General features: G+C 35.5%; 1 protein-coding gene across 5 annotated transcripts; it reads right to left on the bottom strand.

Annotated features, from left to right (window-relative positions):
- Window positions 1-1,316: 1,316 nt before the first annotated feature.
- On the bottom strand, window positions 1,317-20,910 carry LOC109039298 (Rab GTPase-binding effector protein rabaptin-5). Of its 5 annotated transcripts, none has more exons than XM_072303508.1 (17): window positions 20,506-20,910; window positions 17,295-17,420; window positions 14,998-15,177; window positions 13,921-14,204; window positions 13,180-13,341; window positions 12,180-12,233; window positions 11,720-11,765; window positions 10,312-10,392; window positions 9,100-9,159; window positions 8,739-8,947; window positions 6,918-7,063; window positions 6,210-6,303; window positions 5,214-5,401; window positions 4,625-4,760; window positions 3,205-3,357; window positions 2,636-2,710; window positions 1,317-1,954 (listed from the first exon to the last, which is right to left on the bottom strand). In XM_072303508.1, exons 1-17 carry the CDS (start codon window positions 20,573-20,575, stop codon window positions 1,790-1,792), a joined length of 2,229 nt encoding a protein of 742 aa, XP_072159609.1. In that variant the 5' UTR covers window positions 20,576-20,910; the 3' UTR covers window positions 1,317-1,789. The 5 variants fall into 5 exon arrangements, with proteins under 5 accessions (XP_072159609.1, XP_072159608.1, XP_072159611.1 ...); XM_072303507.1 differs by having other exon boundaries at window positions 13,909-14,204; XM_072303510.1 differs by lacking the exon at window positions 20,506-20,910 and adding an exon at window positions 18,320-18,491 and having other exon boundaries at window positions 13,909-14,204.
- Between the last annotated feature and the right edge of the window lie 66 nt (window positions 20,911-20,976).

Below are 20,976 nucleotides of genomic sequence, written 5' to 3' on the forward strand. Positions count from 1 at the left end.
ATTTACATCACAGCTGCAAATGATAAAGCGCGAGGGTCATTCATTAGAAAGTAATGTAGTCTTTTTGTTTCTCTAAAGAGCCATAGTTGTTTAGGAAAAACCCGAATAAATCGTTGGGTTCTTAATTCGATTGGCTTTAATTTTTTTGAAATTGGACCATGGTAACATTCAAGCGAGCACATTTCCAGTGTTGCGGTTGCCGTTTGCACCGTCAAATTCGACTACAAAGGAAGATGAGAAATGTGTTACGAAACGTGCCGAGACAGAAAAAATGTAATTTTTTTTATACTTTACCTCATGATGACATCATTTATGCCAATATGATAGAGAGTTGCTTTGAGAATTGCAACAAGGAATTCAGAATAATTGACAGAGTTTACTCACTTGGGGTAAGCATTTACATCACGATATAGTCAGCCCTCACGTCACAACTTGACCGACCTTTTGGTTAGAACAAACCCTCCTTGAAAAGTTTTTCCTCTTCCCACGTTCAGTTTAAATCTTAAACCTCTTAACTTTTATTTTTGTACAAAATTAAAATAAAGTCTTGGTGAGTTCCTAACAGAGACTGCCTGGAAGGTGCAAACTCTTAACCTACCTTTAATCTTAAACCGGTTTAATAGACGACCTGCTGAATTATTTGACCGAGGGATTCCCAAATTTATTCAAGACTTCAAAGAGATGGATGATAACGGCGTGGAAAAATTTCTTTCCTGAAGGTTCCCATAGTTTGTGTTGGGGACAGGGACCCCTTTGATTTTTGAAGTTGAGTTAAGTTCGGTTAGTGTAAAGCCAGGCATTCAGTTATGTAATTTAGATCGGCACGTGTCATGCAACATGACCGTTATGCAACCATTACGCAATCATTATGTAATAACACCTATAAAAGCTCCAGCTCTTCAGCTTTTCAGCGAGTAGTCATCACAGTCCCATCCTGTCCACAGCTCCCGGGCACAACTGCTGTTTGGCTGCCCCTTCTTGCACTTAACGTCGTAAGGGTACGCCTGAAGTTTGGCTACCTTTGGCGCGCACGCCTGTGTTTAGCTGCGAGCTACGGCACCTCCCTGGCACGCCTGCTGTTTGACTGCCACTCACTTATTTACTCATTTATGCTTTTCCTAGGGACAGGATGACTGGTTAGGGAAACTAGATGCCTGGCCTGACAAGGCATACCCGTTTTATTTTCGTTATTTGTTCTTGGTTGTACGGCTCTCTGTGATGAGAATATCGCGCGGCTTGATGCCAATTCGATCTTCTGAGAGAGCCAAAATCAAATAAATAGCGTTCTTTTCAGTTTGATTTAAAAAAAAAAAAAAAAAAAAAAAAAAAAAAAAAAAAAAACAAGGGCTTACATTAAACCTCAGTTTTCTTGGTTAAATTTCGTTCGAAATAGATGAAACCCATTGCTACAGCAGTTTTATTTTTACCATCATCAGAGTGCAAGAAAAACAAGAGGAGACTTAACTTTCTGAATGACCTTCGCACGTTCGAAAAATGTGTTAAGAGATTTCAAATTCTGATTTTAGTGAGCACTATTAGAGTAAATCATTTTGTAAAAACCCCTTCTGATGAATGACTTTTCAAGAAAAATGTAGCTTTTGCACAGATAACTTAAATGTTACAGCACACAGTTTGAAGAACAAGCAGGAACTATTGCAGATTGGAGTTTGAATGATTTTTTGCCACACTACAGCTGGTGACTTTGATTGCGCCCTCTTGTTTAGGTCATAATGTCTTTGGCTTAAGAGATTTTGTTTCTGGGTGGCTTAAAAACTAAATAACTAAAAAATTAGTGAGGTATAGGAGGGTCTGTGCTGAAAAACGGGGCAGTTTCACGGTCTAGGAGTGTGTGACAGATTCCGCACACTTTTGAAGGTCGCTGATGAGGCCCGCTTTTGACTTGGTGAGAGAGACACGCAGTGCAGAATATTCTACCGCAATGCCGGCAGTGTTGCTAAAATAGAAAGAGCAAATAGACACGGTTAATGGGTTACAGAGGAGAGGGAGAAAGGTCAGAAAGCTCTGCAGTGATCTAATAATACAATTAAAGAAAATCACAGCTGAAATGGATTTTTGAGCACCACTAAAGTGGCTGTAAGGACTGTCATTCGCTTTTAAATCACCACAATTTCACCCAGTATTAATGGAAAGAGAATGTAATTGTTATAAAGATTTTTTTAAAAACTCAAGTGTAGCACTGTCTGGTTGGGAATTTTGAAGTTCAATTTTACGACTATAGTGTAAAAATTGCAAGACCGGTATTATACTTAAACTCACAAGAATAAATTGAAAACCAATACATTCCGAGACACCACGATTCTTTCAAAGCCCGACTGTATTCTTTTTTAGGATACGTCAATTGTACCATTTCAAAATGTACATGTTCACTTTCTTTCTTTTAGAGAAAAAATAAAGTGATATTATTATTTGGAATTTTTGCATAGTATTGTTGTAAATTGAAGAAAAATTGGAGAGGGAGGGGAGGAGTATTCAGATAGAATGACCAATAAAACATGTTGAGAAATTTGCAACATCATGATCCAAGAAATGAGTTTTCGAAACTACACCAGCAACTACACCAGGATAGGACATTATTAAATCTGGTTTACATTCATAATTTCATCATGATACTTACTCTTCTTTTGGTAACTGAAAACGGTGCTTTGCAATTGTGACACTCATCGACGTCTTCATCATGTTCCCACCGCACCTGATCAAATAGAAAAGTAATCGATAAAGAGGTTGAAATACTCCACTGAAAAGGTATGATACTTTGACTAAATAAATTTTACTTCCAGCAATATTTCATATAGAAGTATAGAAAGTTCTGAAACAATTTAAAGTCGTATTCCTGTGCTAAATTTTTGACAAAATCATTCATAGAGATGGCTATGAAGAAAGATAACAAGCACTTTACCCGTTTTAATTGGGGAAAATTTTATTTAAGAGCAAATGTATTGAGAATCAAACTCCATCTCAAGCAGAAGAATACCAACCCCTTTGACCCCTGATTTTGATCATAAAATGGTACCTACGTCCACTTCTGTCAAACATAGTTACTTATCAAATGTGTTCGACCATCCATTGTTGAAAAGTTTCAAAATTTTTTGGAGAAACCGAATTGATCCAACGATATCAGTTTTTTAAAAAGAAAAAATTGGCGTCCTCATACTCCATCAAAGAATAGATAGATGTGGAACTTACTTGATTGTCAGATTCTCTGATTTTTTCCAGCTCTTGTTGTAAGGATTGAGAAAGCTGGACAAAATCCTTCTGAGTTCTTTCACACATTTGTAAATCTATTTGAAGTGCTGTGATTTTCTTCCGCGATTCCTTCAGTTCATATTCCAAAGTCCCCTGTAATTATGAAAAGTAGTGTTGAAAATAGAATCATGACAAATTAATGACAGTTATGAGGTGGCCAAAAAATCTGAACAAATACTTCGAGTTACATTAGTATTCTATCTGGCGGTAGCAACAATGCAAAATGATGCATGTACTTGCAAATAATAGGTAAAAAAAACGTGTATCCATCCTTGATGGGCAAAACTCTGTGTCCTGGCATCTGCTTCCTGCTGGAGCTGATATTGATTTGCAAATGATAGATGGTAGGTTGTGGATTATGCATTTTTTTTTTAAAAAAAATGAATAAATGTTTATTAATAAACTATTTGTGGGTACATTTCAATGAGTCTGTTGCTAGCAAGAGATACAGCCAACTGAATACGCTTCAAAAGAGAATATTCACTCAAACATCACGTTGAGCACATCAAAAAATTCTAAAATCCACTCCTTAGCGCACAATTTATGTAATTTATAACCTCGCTTGTTCAAATTTATGGTGTATGCCGGCAGTTTTTCTTGATGGCTGGCAGTCAGATTTTCCCAAACAGAGACCTAACCTAAGGAAACAACCAATCTTGCAATTTGTTATAAACTCTCCTTGTAGAAGATTTCAATTGATTCAAAGCTGTTGTTTTTGCAAAATAAAGAAAGGAAAAGGAAGCAAACACTTGAAAACAAATGAAGTTATAAAATAGAAAAAGTTAGTAAATTTTTGTTTGCTTTAGGTAGTTCTTTCTTACTCCTCTGCCTGTGCAAACCTGGTTGGCAGTGCCTGAGAAAAACTAGAAAAACTACGCGCAGAGGCGGGAAGCTTGTAAAAGCGTGTTACAAACTACGCAGACTGCGCCCTGAGGAACAGATTTCAGACTTTTTTTAGGTGTCCAGCGTGATTTTTGAGAGAATTTACTCTTAAAAACTGTACTCAGATGGCTGTATCTCTTGCGAGCAAAAAACCTATTGGACTCCGTCTTTGAAATGAGTTAAAGGAAAACATCAGACTGACAAGTCATTGAAAGAGAAACTTACACTTTAGCCATTTGACTTGCAGATGAAAATAATCTGCCGTGCTTTTAGCTCTAAGAAATTTTGAAACACAGCAAAGGAGTTTATGTAATAATGCACTTTGGTCATTGAAGAGCATTTACTGCCTTACTTGGAAAAACGCAAGGAAAATGGAGAAAAAGAATGAGAAGTTTCACCACTATAATTTGAAAACAAATAAAACATGACCTTGAAGAGCTTGAATAACTGAGAAACCAGCGGAAAATCATCTACATACCCTAGCTTCAACAGCCTTGTCATACTCTAATTTCAAGTCATCCGTTTCTTGTTGTAAACTTATGACGCGAGCCTCCAGTTCCTTCAATTGGGCGGACAACTGTTGCTTCTCACTTTCTGCTCTGTGCAAATTGCTCCTGGAAAAGTACACGGAGATCATTCAATTAAGAGTGCAAATTATTTTATTTCAGGTCGAGCAGTACTGATTACTGAATTTTTCCTACCTTTTTTTCTGCGACAGTCTGTGCACTTGCGTGTTAGTTATCAATCCTCTGGTGTCAGAGACGTGCAAACAACAGTTATTTATAATTGAAAAACAGAAAATTTTGTATCCTTAAATAAATTTTAAGGGTGGCTCAAATGTCGAGGTTCTTAGTTTTGTAACCTGTTCCTATTTTTTAACAACGACGGAAGGAAAAGGAGGAAACTCAGGTAGGTTTGCTTTGCTTCTGAAAACTCGCTTCTTGGGACTTCTGCCCTTTCACAAATAACAAACTCAAATGTAAAGAGGAGTCTCATTGAGATTCTTCGAACGAGTAACAATAAATAAATTGCGAGTCTAAAAAGAGAGAAAAAAAAAGATAGCTTACTCAAGATTGTGAATTGTACTCTGCAATCGTTGTTCCGAGCATATTTGGTTCTTTTGAGCAGATTCCAACTGCTCTCGCAGCATATTTGCCTCGTATCTGAGGTTCTCAACCATTTCTTCTGCTTTTTCTTGCCCAACCTTAGCAGCTATTAAATCGTCAAGACGCCGAAGAAGCATTTCTTGTAATTCCTTAAGAAATACAGGAGAGAAGGATTTCCATGAACGGCAGAGCAAACGGACAGAAACAGAGGATTTAGAAACAGTGATTCAGTTGGCAACAGAACAGAGTGTTTAGCTACGGAGTTTGACTTTCTCAAGGCTTAGCAATAAAGCACTGAAGAAGAGAAGTAACAGAGTATCTACAGATTTTAGAAAATAAAATTACTGTCTTTTTCCTGGCTGTTAAACCTTTTCTGCGGCAATAGTCTGTGCACTAACAGATTAGCTATTAAAGTGTTCTTTTCAGAATTGCCTGATTTAACAGAAGGGTGTAAATTTTATTTTACTTTATTTTCAACTGTGTACAGGCGAGCCAATTGTTTTCAAAAAAAAAAAAGAAATGAGTGCAAACTTTGGCAATTGGCAAACAAAAGCAGGTATTAAATAATCAATAAATAAAGTAGAAGTTAACATAATTGCATCTAAATCCAGAGGAAAAGAAGGTAGATTATAACAAAACAAGGTTGTACAAATTAAAATTCTAGAGTTCATGAATTTGAATACTTTTTAAACATAGAGATATTTTGGTGGAAAGTATCTGCGTCTCCAAAAGTATTCTTGTATTCTGAGTTTAGAAATGATGCAAAAATGCGGGGTTTTTTAGTTTCTTCGGATCTGGAGTCAAATTTCCAGGCGTTCTTCTATACCTTTCTTTGAAATACCACACTTTTCCCGGACTTTCCGGTTTTTCTAGAACTGCAACACCCTGAATAACTGATTGATTAATGTCATTAAAGAATGCTGATTTAAATTGATCAGAAATTAAATTTTTACTTACAGGAACAACATCTGGTAAATTGATCATCTCACTTTGCAGTTCACTTGAGCGTTTGCTATGTTTCCCAACTAGATTTTCGTTTTCTCTTTGTAAACTGCACAGATAACACATGTATGATGAAGTTAAAAAACAGAATTGGAAATTTGTAACAACTTACGACAAAATATTGCTTGTAAAAAGTTCCGGCACATTTTGAAAACTCAAAAGTATTTTGATGCCTTCCGATAGTTACAAGTATTTTACATCAATGATTTGAGTCAAGGTTCTAAGATTAGAGGTTCCAGCAAATTTCAGAACTTGACATTGTAATGTAACTTTGAAATTAAGCTCAAAGCTGCTACATTTGGGTTTGCCAATATTTTCTATGACCAGCTAAAAAATGCATGATGATACCGTACTCTCTCTCTCTCTGAAGCAGATCTCAAGGGACCGGATTATTCATCCAGTGCAGAGAGAGATCCAGAAGACAGGGGGGAAAATACATCTATTCAGTATAGGAAGGAACCGGTGGAATTATCAGTCATGGAAAGTTTTCCGTTTTGGAGGGGGCCACTACGAAGAGAGAGTGCTAAGCAACTGTATTCAACTTTGATAGAAAGTTTTTATCAATTGATTTTCGACATAAATTTCGGTGACAAAGCTCCGTCTCATCTCGGATCTTTGGAAAGCATTAGAGAAAAAAGGCACATGAAAGAGGAATGCTCTTACTGATTCAGTCTTGCTTCTGTTTGCCTCCTCTCTTCATCGAGCTTACTCAGCCGCTGAGTGACTTCAGACTTGGTCGTACTGTAAATATGCTTTAATTCTTTCAAAGATTTATCTGCTTCCTCAACTTTCTTCTGTAGTTCTTGAATCTGGATTAAACAGAAAAAAAATAATAAAAAAATACCAAAGGTTAATTTTTTTAAGGGCAAAAAAAAAAATAGATATCAAAGTCCATTAAAAACGTATAAATCCTTCACTATTATGATTGTAGTAATGATTGGACGTGTTAATGCTGAAAGAAACTATGTTGCATGCAAACCCTAGGCATGTACTGCCTTGTGGCATAAATACGCCCGATAAATGATTTGTAAAAGCTGCAGCAGACAATCCTATGGATTCAAATGAATAGAGCTCATCAATGCATACATCATTTGGATTACATTTTGCAATAAGGAACCACTATCTTGGGCTCTTTCATAAAAACGCATATCCGCATACGGAAATCAATGGCACATATGTTGTTTCTAAAATGAGCTAGAAATAGTGGTTCCTTATTGGAAAATGTAATGCATTTCCTGATGCATCTGCTGGTATCATAGTTTGTACTGAATCTGTTTGACTGGAAGTAATATGCAGCCCTCAGAGGATGAAGAATTTGAAATCGTCTGAAATTTGATGATTTTCATTATTTAGTGGAAACTATTGAGTGACCAGGGCATGAGAATCTCTATTCTTGATTTTTCAGCAATCGACCAGACGAGGCACGAATTTAAGCATTCTCATGTGTATATCCTCTTTAAAATTTTATAAAGAACACAATTTGCGCAATAGAAATTACTGCAATCACCTTACAACCAAGATAATAACGCTTTCATTTTGCACTGGCTACAAAAAATTTGAATATACTGCTCACAAAAAAAAAAGTCTACTTGAATTACATTGTGCACTAGAGCGGTTTTGGCAGGCTTCTCGATAAGTAATGTTCCTCTCCCACCCTATGTTGTTAAAAATGTAATCAACATACTGTAGCTGAGCTGAAGCACTGAAATTGAGTTTGTCTTACTTTCATAATGCAAAGAACGTCACAGTAACATATTAACATGCGATTTAACTCAAGTAGATTGCTGTTTTTTTTGTTTTTTTTGAGCCAGAAGTTTGAATTTAGGCATCAAAAAGCGTTAATATCTATGTTAGGAGTTAGTTACTTTAAGTTTTTTTTGTGGTTCAAATTGTATTTTACATGAAACATGTACCAGAGCGCTTTGATTTGCACCTTGTCTAGAATTCCATCATTGTAGGCCAAACAACAGAATGAAATGATCTGCTAAGATACATGTGTTTAAATGAGACATACCAGCATATAGCATCACAAAGTGGTAAATTTTTTCACTTTTAAAACTATTTATCTCTAGTTTCCCATAACATAAACAAATTTAAAGAAATACTATATACAGTACTGAATGGGCATTTTTAGACAAAGCAAATTCGTGAAAATTGCAAATTCAGGGATGCAGAAAGTTCTTAGTCTTTCCTATTTTTAAAATTGGCTTTTCCATTTTAAAAACCCCTTTTTCCTCAGAAATTCAAAAAAATGACTTCCTTATGTATTCATTGCCAAAAGTTTGAGAAAAACTCCTGATTTTCACCACACCTTTCCAAAAAAACGCGATTTTGCCGGCTTTCCCATCTGACAACATGATCTTCCGGGCCTTCCCAGTTTTACACGAGACTGATCGCAACCCACCCGGTCGCGTGGTCCAGAAGTTTTTGCACCCCTGTGCAAATTATCCATTAAATACGATTCTAAGCACAGATAAAAAATACCTGTAGTTTGTGTTCCTCTTTCTTTTCGTTCCACTTCTCTTCCATGTCCTTCCTGAATGCTGTCTCCTTGCTCAGCTCTTCCTTATACCGCTCCAGAGTACACAACTGTTTTTCGAGATCTCTACTCCGCTCCTGGGCTGCGACTAGTTGAGCTTCGTAGTTTTCGCACATGTTGCAAACGCCCGAAGATGCAACTGATGTTGCAGAACCTAAATCACAACAAAATATTTGATAATTAACCAGAAATTAGCTTTGCATTTGACTTAGAAAATGAGATGCTTACATGCACAACTGAGCAAAGGAATATTAATCAGACAGACCACCTTGTTAAAAAAAGGGGGAAAAATAATCAGCAACTCACCTATTTTAGCGATTATCTTTGGAGATGATTCTAGTTTCTTCATATTCTCATTTTGACTATCTAGAGTGTAAAAAAAAGAAAACAAATTTAGACCACTTAGAAAATTGGAAAATAGATTCCTTTTACTAATACATACTGCACATATTTTATCACCTTATCTAAAAGAATATCCGGAAGAAAAGAAGTGAAAGGAAACAAGTTTTTCAACATAATATTATAATCAATTGAGGCGTAAGCAGGAATAACCACCTATAGCTGAAAACATAGTTTTGAGAAAATCGGATTTAAAGTTTGATTCTGACATGCGTTGCTGGGTTTTTGCGGTAGGAATACTGCATGAGCATTTTTATTCCATATACGCATACAAGTGGTTATTCTATCATACGCCTCAATGCTTATTAGCTGACGGCAAAAACCCAAATATGACATAACTTTTCTTATCTAACATCAAGTTCATCATGGGCGAGTTTTGCTAAGGAAAAACGCCGTATGAACATTCGAGGGTTGCCAAATTTCCTCCGATGGAATATTTATTTTTGAAGAGAATTGTAAATATTTTCTCTTGAAATTTTCAGATAATTGAGATCTGATTACAAAGAAAATTCTCTGAAAAATTGAAAGGAAATTATTCACGAGTTTTCCTGAAAATTCATAATTAATGAAAGGAAATTTGGCGACTGATTAAGGTTCATACGGCATTGTTCCTCAGCACGGCAGTATACCTGCAAAATGCCGAGGGAAAACCGTTTATCTGCTCAAGATCATAATTTCTGTATTTCGCTTAAGTGCAGTTTTTAATTCGCTGAAGAACCTGCAGCATAGAAATATTCTGAACCCTGCTTCCACAGAACTAAAATTCTGTTAAATAGATAGGCTCTTTTTAAAAAGGTTAAGAGTCGATATGGGCATATTTAGCCTAAAAGAAACTATTTATGAGCAAAATAAATAAAGGGGAGTAATGGAGCATAAAAATCTTATGATAATAATTCTTTTTGGCATAATTCAACCGAAAGTTCTATGTACCTAGTTTCGTCCGATTGGAAATGAAAGGATTGGAGTCTCATTAATTCAGAAAACACTTTGGAATTTTCAACAACATTAAGAATGCAATGGCGATATCAAGTAGAGTCTAGAGAATTCTTGCGGAAGAGAAAATTCCATTTCCTTTTTACTTAGTGGCCATATTTGGCTGTAATCAACCAAGCTCCTCACCTGATTCTGATTCCAATAGGAAATTGAGGGTTTTAACAGTATTCGTTAGGACCGCTACAGTTTTAAACAAAGGATGAGGGTCTGAAAAAATTGAAAGAAAAACCAAGGATGCGATAGAAGGAACAAAAAAAGCCAAAAGCGTGCAAATAAAGAAAAAATGCAGCCTGAAAGGGTTAGTTTAAGTAGTGTCCTTTATAAGCAGGTGATATTTATTGAAGAGACCAAAATGTTAAAAATTAAAATCAGTACAAAAATTGAAAACTGACGTATTCTGTGATTAACAATTTGAAAGTTCCACTAGCATGGTCAAGGGAAAAATAACAATGAGTAGCATTAAAAGCAGCAACCCTACTACAGTCGGTGGCTCCCTTAAATATTTTAATAGTTCCTAGAATTTTTACGGTCACTATAAAGCTTTTCGACAGTGAAACTTCAAACCACGCATCTTGGTTTGCAACTTGTAGACTTCCATTTATATTGTAGTTTTTCAATGAAAATCTATTTCCCATCAACTCTCAAAAACTTCAGTGATTTTTCTTCTGTGTGGAGGAAATTTTGTGAGGACTTCAAAAAGTGATGACTTCTTCTTTGATAAAATAAACTGGAAGCGGAGTTTTAAAAAAACAGCAAACGATATAAGTGAAATAGGATTTTCACTGTTGATGTGTATCCTTTTATGTGGATAGTATATTCCCAGATTGCTACTAAATTTTCAGGTCAAAAGTAAGTAAACTTGCACAATCTAATTTCAAGAGCTGTAAAAATTTCGCAGATCAAAAAAGAGGCGTTAACTACAGATTGAAGGTGAGATGATGATGAGTTTGCTCCAAAAAACAAAAAGAGAGAAGCCAGAATGGAGGATTAGTTAGTGATAGCCAAAAGAAAAAGAATATTAGGAAAAGAAAAGTTCTTTCTGCCGGAAGATTTCATCACCTCCTCATCAACATATCATAAACAACATTTACACTTTAACACTATTTGCCGGACATCTCAATATTGTTTTAATTTTTTCTTCAAAACGTTTACAAATACGTTCATGAAAATTTCAAAGATTGTTCTTGACACCAAGAGAATATTAGGTAAAATTTCCAAGTGATGCTGTTCATTAGTTCTTCCGTAAAAAATTGGACAAGTTTTGGCAACACAGTGCCGAAGCACAAATGGCAATTATGAAACTTTGGCTGAAAGGTGACAATTTTTCTTACTGTGCTCCAGAATTAGAAAAAAAGTGTAAGAAAAATTAAAAATTTCAATTTTCACTTCTCCACGATAAACTCTGAAAGTTTTTTAAATCCTAAATTAGGCTCCGAGCAGGGTTTCCAGGAACGCATAATACAAATTTTGGGTGAAAAATTTGCGGTCAAAATAAAAATTGCTGATAGTTTTCAAAATAGGCATAAAAACTTACTGGTATGATTCATTGACAAGAGGGAATCGGTGCTATTTGTAGAATTCTGTAAAACAAAAATAAGGAGAGGTTAGGTAAGGATGATAATTTTAAACATCATGAGTGAAAAAATATAAATACATACTACTCGGCAGATTTTTTTTTTTTATTAATTAAATACATAGATAACTACAAAAATGTATTAATCCTAGGCAGGGTTAGTTAGAGAATGAGGCTCTTGCAAGCTCACTTGGAAACTAAAAAATAGGCTGATTTTCGATGTGAAACTGCTAACAAGACAAACTTACCTGAATAGATATACACAGCTTCCCATGTCAGCTAGTTGCATTCTCATTTTAGTGTTTTAAATTTTCTATTTCAGCTTTTCCCTGAAATTTTTCCTTGCCTCCCTTCCAATTATATGATGAGATAGGTGAAAAATAAAGGATAATTAAAAAAAGTAAAATTCAGACAAACTCACTGTTAGATCGTGGACAATTGGAGTAGTCGTTTCAATTGCGTCACTTGAAATGCCCTAGAGAAAAAAGATTATTTATAGTAAGAGTCAAATATTACTGACATATATGTTATTTGTATAGTCTTGTTTTTGCACCACCTATTTTTGTAATTGACGATTGCGAGTTCAAGGATTTGTAATGAATGTCAAATAAATACTTGAAAAAATCTCATTAACTGAATCTGAGGGTTAAGATAAGAGAGAGCAATGAATTAAAAATGAACCACATCTTAGACATGATACATCAAAGATGAAACTGCAAAAGTGCAGATCTCAATTGCGGTATTTCAAGATTTCTGATCCTGTTTTATGTTAAACAAGAGGAAAAATTCAACATGAATATGTTGGAAAAGCGTGCCGAATAACTGAAATGTTGGACACATACCTACTATTTTCATGTCATTGCTATTTGTATCAATTGGTACTTTTTGCTAAATTTAAGAGAAAATATTGATTCATGAACGTTGAATGTAAATTAATTTTAAAGATTCTGTCCAATTATCTTGATTATTGGCTGATATGCAGCATTTGAGCACAACCGCAATTTGTGGCGAACTGCCGTGCATCAGCTTAAAATCAAGATACCTAATTGGACGGAATTTTAGTGCGTTTTCATCATAATTTTGTGCTGGAACTAAATTTTTATCGATTCAATGGCCGAATTGGCTGCCTAAAAAGCAGGCCATTTTTGGAGGGTTCCATTGGAAAATTCTTTAATTATCGGCTCTCAGGAAATCATCACACAGCTAAAATTGGTTGTATAGGTGTTCGAGTGCTTAAAATAATCGTATTTAAGAAACTCAGACATTAAACTATCGACTTAATTTCTTTTCAATAATATAACGGGATTTCCTAATAAAATTGCTCCAACTTGAGATCCACTCAAATGATGTACACTCGGTTCTTAAGCCACTGATATTGAGTGAAAAAAATTCTGCTGTAAACAATGAAATAGAGTACTTACATTCTCTCCCTTGTATTTGGTGAGCTCTTGGTTAGCGCAACTCAGCTCACTTTTGTACTTGTTCACTTCTTGGTCCATTTCTCTTAATTTATCCTTCAGAAGTTCAATTTCTTCTTCCAGAGGCACCAGCAGAGATCTTAGAACTTCAGAATCTTCTTTTGCCTGAAAGTAAAGTCCAAGAGTAAGAAAAGAAAAACCGAGGAGGTTAGTCGACTGTGAATTCAAAAAGTACATTTTGGAACATAGCTGAATAAATAGATGTGGACTTAAAGTTTTCTAAGTAAATTTTTTACACAAAATTTACTTTGAACAAATTTTGTTCAACCTTACTTGTACCTCAGTTTTTCAAAAAAAAAAACTCCCTTTTTCATTCAACGAAGACTTCAATTCTTTAACTTAAACTTGGTTTTCATGCAGAAAATACTTGAACTTGCTAGCCACAGTTTGCAGGCAACTATAGGAAATCTGTGAACTTCAGAAAACATTTTTTAAATAGAAGAGTATTTTGCCTTCCTTTTTTGTAAAAAAAATGTGAAAAAGAAAAAGAAAAAAAATAGAGAAAAGCACCGCTTCATTAAATTTTTTTACTCAACATGTACTTGTGACACTTTTACAAAGTAGAGAAATTTTTGAGACTGAAATTGCAACTAATTTTTGCTCTGTCCAGCTTTCTTCAATCTACGCTACAGATTAGAATGTAAAATAGTAAAATAAATGAGAGGAACGTACATATTTGTTTACCTTCCGCATAGACTCTTCTAGGCTTTCAGTAAGTGCACCGGTAGGTGAGAGAAATGAACTTGAAGTATTTGTGGCCACAGAGACGGCTGATGAGTCTGAGTTGAGTTGGCTAGAGATCTGGTTGGTCACTTTACGGGCAAACGTTTGGATCATGGCGCCAGCTGCAGCTAACGGAGCTCCGTCTTTATCAATTTCGACACGGGTTGATTGACCCTTGATCTCAGCTAATTCTGCCTCAAGGGCTTCATTCTTTCGCGTTAAAAGAGTCGACTCATCGATTGTTTCTGGAAATAAAAGGGCAATAATCTTCAAATGGATGATTGTTCAAAACTTTTTTTAAAATATTCATAAATTGAATATGTCTACTTTATCCGGTAAAATAAATTGCATACCAGTTTTGTTCCATCCTCGATCTCTTCTTTGAATGTATTTTTGTTTCATATATCATTAGCATTTAGGACCGGGAGAGATCAGACTTCAGCTTAAATTACGTAAATAGGGACTCCACTAGTATCTACCAGAAAAATAACCATAGTTTCTGGCTGCCGCCCTGTTGGGACATTCTATGGATCATTCCTCAGAGAAAAGGAAGAAAAGTTTCGGACAAAAAGCTTATTCACAGGTTCTCTTTAATTTTTGCATGCTTTCCAAATGCACTAAACAGGATAGTAGAAGAGTGTTGAGTCCACACCATTTTGCAAGGAAATGAAAAATAAGAAATCCAAAAATTAACATTAGGCTCATGAGATGAACTCTAATGAGTTTCAGTACAAGTTTGAGGGAAAAAAAAGTTCAGCTCAGGCAGATCCTACCATCCTATTACAGTATTCAGAACACATTTTTAGGGTTTTTTTCTTAAACACTAAACTCAGTCTAGTGCATTTAAATATATAGGTGTAGAACAAGGGGGGGGGGGGGGGGACCGCTTCTATATGTTTTCTGATCTATTGTACAGGCTCATGTCTCTGCAAAAAACTGAACATGTATGATTGGACTACCAACCACCATGAGCTATAAACAACAAACTTCCGAGTAGAATTTTAGCCCTTACGCTTGAGTATACATGAAAAGACATACCATTTACTATTTGCTGAAGCGATGAAATTTCATCCTGATATGTGCGCTTTTGAGACTCAAGGCTTTCAGTCTCTAAACTGACAGCTGTTAATTGACTCTTCGTCTCGTCAAGTTCTGTCTGAAGTCTTTTGATTTCTTCCTTCAGCTGCTCTTGCTCAGCTGCCTGTTTCTTCAGCTCCTCTGCAAACAAAAATATGAGTTGAATGAAAGGTTTAACTTCACTTCTAAAGAAAACAAACAGCTGCTATTAAAAAAAGGTAAAAAATACGACCTCTCAGCTACTCATCTAATTAATAATACTCAAGTAAGTAATGTTCAAAACGGCAAGAGGTTTGAAAGCCGATTGGCTTTTACTTTCGAAAAATGCCAATAATCAAAAGTAGAAGTTATATAACAGAAAAATCAAAATAAAACAGCAAAGTACTAAAGTAATAATAAAAATGAATGGTGCAATAGAAAGTGGCAACATTAAGCAAACATCACATAAAATAAAACCTTATGTTTTTGAATATATACAAGACAATCACTGATTCTTCCAATTCGATTAACATAAGTACTAACAAGATATGATGTTGGTTGTCACAATTTTCATTCAATTATTGAAAAATGTAAGACAATTTTTTGGGGAAAAAAGCCTGTCTTTCACGTTTTAAATTGTAACCGGAATCTGTGGAAAGGGATCTTTTCCTTCGGAAGAAATATTTCCTAACTTTTTTTCAAAAACTTAAACCACCGGAAGCTGTTTTAAAATTTCTCCATGACCTCAGAATTTTTGACTTGGAACTTCAGGACTCGCATCTCCTTCAATTTTTGAGCTTTCAGCGTCAAACTGATGCCAAAATTCCCAGATTTTCTTCCTCCGAGCATTTAAAAAAAGTTAGGAAAATTATTCTTCAAGAGAGTAAGACCCCTTTTCACAGATCCGATCACAAGTATCAACAGAGTTTCTCAACTTGGAAAAGTTACCTGCTTTTTTAAGAAATACCCTTTACATGTATAAAACACATCCATGAAATAAGAGAGACAGAACTTGAACAAAAATTCTTTCTCATGAGTGTATGCACCAAAATAGAAACGTAGGTAAATTTTTTTTTGGAAAGCTTTGAAACAAAAGATGCCCTTGTAATAAATGATTGGTGCTTCATGCTATCAACATACGTGCAAAAACAAAACATGGAATAAATACTGTACAGGGAAGTTGGGAAGGTAAGAAATATTAAACGAAATCAGTTGAAACAAAAACCGAGTACTTAAATGTAATATGAGCTGATCAAAAACATGAACGGTACCAAGACTTTTGTTAGATTTACAATGAAAATTTTACTGGGAAAGAATTAAAAGTACAGAAGAAATAATTTTTCTATTTCTGAAAAATTATTCATTTAAAATTGCAAGATATAATACTCAAATAAATAAGGCTTGAATAAATTATTGGGAGATCTCCACACTACTGAGCTGGGTAGGGGAGTTCCAACTCCAACTGAAAGTAAAAGTGAAAGCTTGCTATCAGTTGGGACACAGCACAGTAATTACGAGTGCACTGGCTGTCTTATCTGGTTTGAGGTTTTCCACTTTGGTTTCAACATACGTTTTCAATTCTTCTACTCAACTTTTTGGACTATGTTCTGAGGTAAGAGAATGAACATTTTTAGTTTGTTATCTCATTCATATTTTTTGAAAACGTGGACTAATATTTTATGTTTACATATTCTCAAAAAAATTTCATAATAAAAAAAAATAAAACTTAATTTTTAAAATAAGTAGATGCATGTTAGGTTTAAAAATGTGACAATCCATAGAAAAAGGGACCTTGGAAGGAAAAAACTTGAAATTGAGATATTCATACTACTTATAGCTTGGAGGAATGTTTTAAAATCATTTTAACATAAAAACACCCGAGCATGTCTCAAAAAACTGAAGATAGGATGTTTAATATTTTCAGTCTGAAGAACACACACTTCTGAGACAAAGTTTGGAAAGTTCATATTTATGAGAGAAGGGAGGAGAGAGGGAGGGGGATGTGGGGGGAAGAGGGAAGGGGGATGTGAGGGGGGAGAGGGAGGGGGGATGTGAGGGGGGAGAGGGAGGGGGGAGGTGTCTAAGGGTAAACATTCCTGAAACTCACAAAAAAGTCATTTTTCCATAAAAAATATTAAGTCAAAGGGGTTTGGATCCTCTGACTGCCGAATTCCAATTTTTCAACGCAAGCTGACAAAGCAGCACTCATGAAAAATGTACTCTATGGTTCCTTTTTCCATTGATGGTCACAGATAGTAAAATGACGTAAAAGACACTACCTTCTTTCTGGAGATATATAACTTTCATTTGAGCACGCTGGGCTCCAAATTCTTCAGCTGACTTTTTGTTTTCATTTTCGAGTTGGGCGACTAGTTTTGAAAGAGAGTCAATTTTTAGCTGACTATCTGCAGAGAGAATAGAGCAAAAAAGGAAAGCTATAGGCAAAGCGTAAGTAAATGCAAGGATGGCATATATGGCACGAAGAACATTCACAGTCAAACATACAATGCCCAGTTTCTCAAATTATTTTCTCCTCTTTTCCTCAGGAAAAAACATAACACAAAACCCATACTTTTTCATAATCTTAAGTCTCAAAATGCTGACAAAAAACTTCTATGATAGTTGATGCAGGAATTCTTTTGGTCATAGCTGTTTAAAATACTTAGAACCTTCTATTTCCAAGCAAATGCAAGTGACCAACTTTTTCAGTATTTATTGGAGGGCTCTCGTTTGCGAAATAGTGATGATTGAAGATCTCCTAATGATAATGGACCACTAGACAGGGTACGAATTTTAGCATTCTAATACATGTTTCTGAACCAAAATTTCACATAGAACACAATTCGCGCAACAAAAGTTACTGAAACCAACTCTTAGCGAAGATATTAACGGTTTTATTTCACATTAGTTACGAGGAATCTGAACTGGCCGCTCACAAGAAACTCAAAGCTCTACATGAGTCAAAACACGCACTACAAATGCTGAAATTCGTACCTTGTCAAGTGGTCCATTGCTAAGAATCTTAATTTTCCTGAAATTAATAACTCATTTTGTCAGTATCCAAAAACTAAAGTGATAAAATTTAATATGGGACAGATCTTGATTATCCATTTACCAACGACTATGACCAACATCTTAGAACACCTACAATCATTCCATTGACACTTAAAAGAATGATTCCCCAGCTTTGGAAAACACACAGACACTAGACATTCTCAAACTGTACTTAAATATTCAATAATCAGTAACTTTCATAAATAATTTTTTAGCAGGTTTCACACTGATGTACAAATAAGCTCCTTACCTTGTGAAATACCTCCCTACAGAAAATATTTGATCACATGTACATATTACAAATTACCAAAAGTAAATACATTCAAGATATCAAAAAAGAGACGAACAGAGAAGAATAACGGGAAAAAGTGCACTAAATTCGCGACAAGAATAATTGATGAGTGATGCAAAATAAAAATACAACCATCCCCTGGGTTTGAAAATAAAGATAAAATAGTTAGACAGGGCAAAGTGGGTTCACCAGGCACCAAGTTGTGTTTGCGTTTACACAGGTGTGCTCTATTCAGTGCAAAGTAGACAGGTGAGGTTGGTAATGAAATGGTGGGGAGAAAAAAGGGGTTCAAATGATTTAGATTAAAATTCTGCTGTCTGTAAATTACACAGAATAAGTAAGTAAGTTACATTTCATGATAGTGGAAGGTATGCCTAAGGCCACTGTCTAAGGGTACCTTGCTTTGGGATAGAGGGGGAGAGGTGTTGGAGTAGAGCCTTGCTGTTGCCACATATTCCTTGAAATTCAGCACTTTTCCATGTGTAAACCCATGTAAAATATTCACGTTTTATTGCACAATTGGACAACCTCTGTTACTAAGGAGTCCTGAAAATCAGCACTTCTCCCCATTTAAACGCATGTAAAATATCCACATTTTATAGCAGGATTTGACGAAGTTGCACGTTTGCCAAGTTATGCAATAAAATGTGAATATTTTACATGGGTTTGAATGGGAAAAAATTGTTGATTTTTTACTATCTACCAACAATGGAGGCTTCCAACTATCTTGTGCTGTGCAGAAGCAGGTGTTATTAATGCATTCCTAACTTTGATCTCCATCATATTGTTGTATTTTAATCATTTTTGCTTGGTTCTGATTTCATACTTATATTTGGAAAGTGAGTTTCCCAAACGACAAATCTTGATTTGTGATCTTGCAAATTTTCTGTAGTACCTACTTAACTTTTAAAATAGGAAACTACTCAATGTCACTTCTTTAAAACTTTGCTGATTTTTCTTCTCTGTGGGAAGAAAATTCTGTAAAACTTCAAGGAACGACTTTGATTTGTTCACCTTCAAAAGAATAAAAGAAAAGTGGAGATTTAACATAATCACAAACAAGATAGGTGGTTAGGGAATTTCACCACTAAAAAGAAGAGGGCTTTTTTTTTATCGCGGATCAGGGTGGATCGCAGTGGAATGCACTGGATCGGAATCCTGAGCGATCCGGACTGATCCAAGTGATAAAAAAATCCAAACTTGGAATTTGGTTCGATTTGTTGTTGTTTTGATTTTTTGGGGACGGCAACTTCCTCGCAATAGGTTAGGATCACAGTGGATCGCAAGCTTGCCCCACCTCGGAAGAGCGATCCAGCGTTCCACCTTGATCCACCGGGAACGCTTGGATCACGCTGAGGAACGGAATAAAAAATACCGATGTTCATCGCGATCCACCGCGTTCCACTGCGATCCGCATAAAAAAAAAGCCCTTAACTGACTACTGGTACAAACAACCATCTGTGTTTACTTCATTTTCAGCGTTCTCCAGTCTTGAAATCAAAACTTTCAGAATTCCTCATAAAATAAATATTGACAGAATCAACTTTGACTCGCATTTTTTTGTAATAAAATTTGTTAAACATTAACATTTTTGACTGGCGTCAAGAGATTTTACCAAATCATGTTCCTTGCATTGTGACCATATTGAGGTTAAATGCTTACTCAAAAACAGACAAATGATTAACCTGATTATGTGCAGTAACTTCTAAATATGCCGTATCTATAAGTATGGTGCACATTTATGATTACATTTTATTGTCGCACGGTGAAAACCATAAGATGTACCACTTCCTACTGTGAACTGACCCATTAATTGGTACCTCTCAAAATAATATAACTTACTACGCCCAGGTAAAGACAAAAGATATACCAAGGTATTAAAATTAGGATTCTATTAGTTTTATGGTCAATAAGTCTTTGTCACTATTCAGTCTGGATCCAACATTGCGTCAATGCGTCTGCATACTCAAGATACCACTGAATACTAGTTCATAAATTATCAACTGCTGAAAATGGTTCCTAGTGACTACAGTTTGGCAGTGTGAAAATGCTACTGCCAAAATTCACCAGGACAAAAGCCCCATTGTTTCAGAGTCGTTCCATGACAAAGAACGGAGAGAAAGCAATCAATGAAGAGAACTTACCATTGTCATCGGCAAGATCCTTCAAGGAGTTGGCGGTCTTGTCTTTGGAGTCTGCGGTTTCTTCCATCATGAAAATAGAAGGCGACAAATATGACTGGAGGTAAAAAGCTTCTCTAGAACATTTGTTGTAGCACCTCGAAACATAAATATTGGAGAGTTAATTCACACATAACCTTACTTCGGCAGGAAAAACACTTGGGTGTTACATCATGACGGAAATAGGACAGAGAGCCAGTGAGTTTCCGAAATGACTGATAACATAACACGTCACTTAAGGTACAGGTTTTTGGGGGTAAAAAACTGTGTAAAATGAAGCGATATTCAAATTGATTGATCGGTAAAAGATGTTTCACGACAAGAACTTGATTAAACACAAGGTCAACAGCTGATTGTTTATTGATTTCATTGCTACAGTTTTGCAACGTATGATGACAAAAAATTTACCCGTTGCAATTTTCCAGTGCTTCAAAT

The sequence above is a fragment of the Bemisia tabaci genome, chromosome 8 (genome assembly GCF_918797505.1).
Source record: "Bemisia tabaci chromosome 8, PGI_BMITA_v3".
Classification (NCBI taxonomy): Eukaryota; Metazoa; Arthropoda; class Insecta; order Hemiptera; family Aleyrodidae; genus Bemisia; species Bemisia tabaci.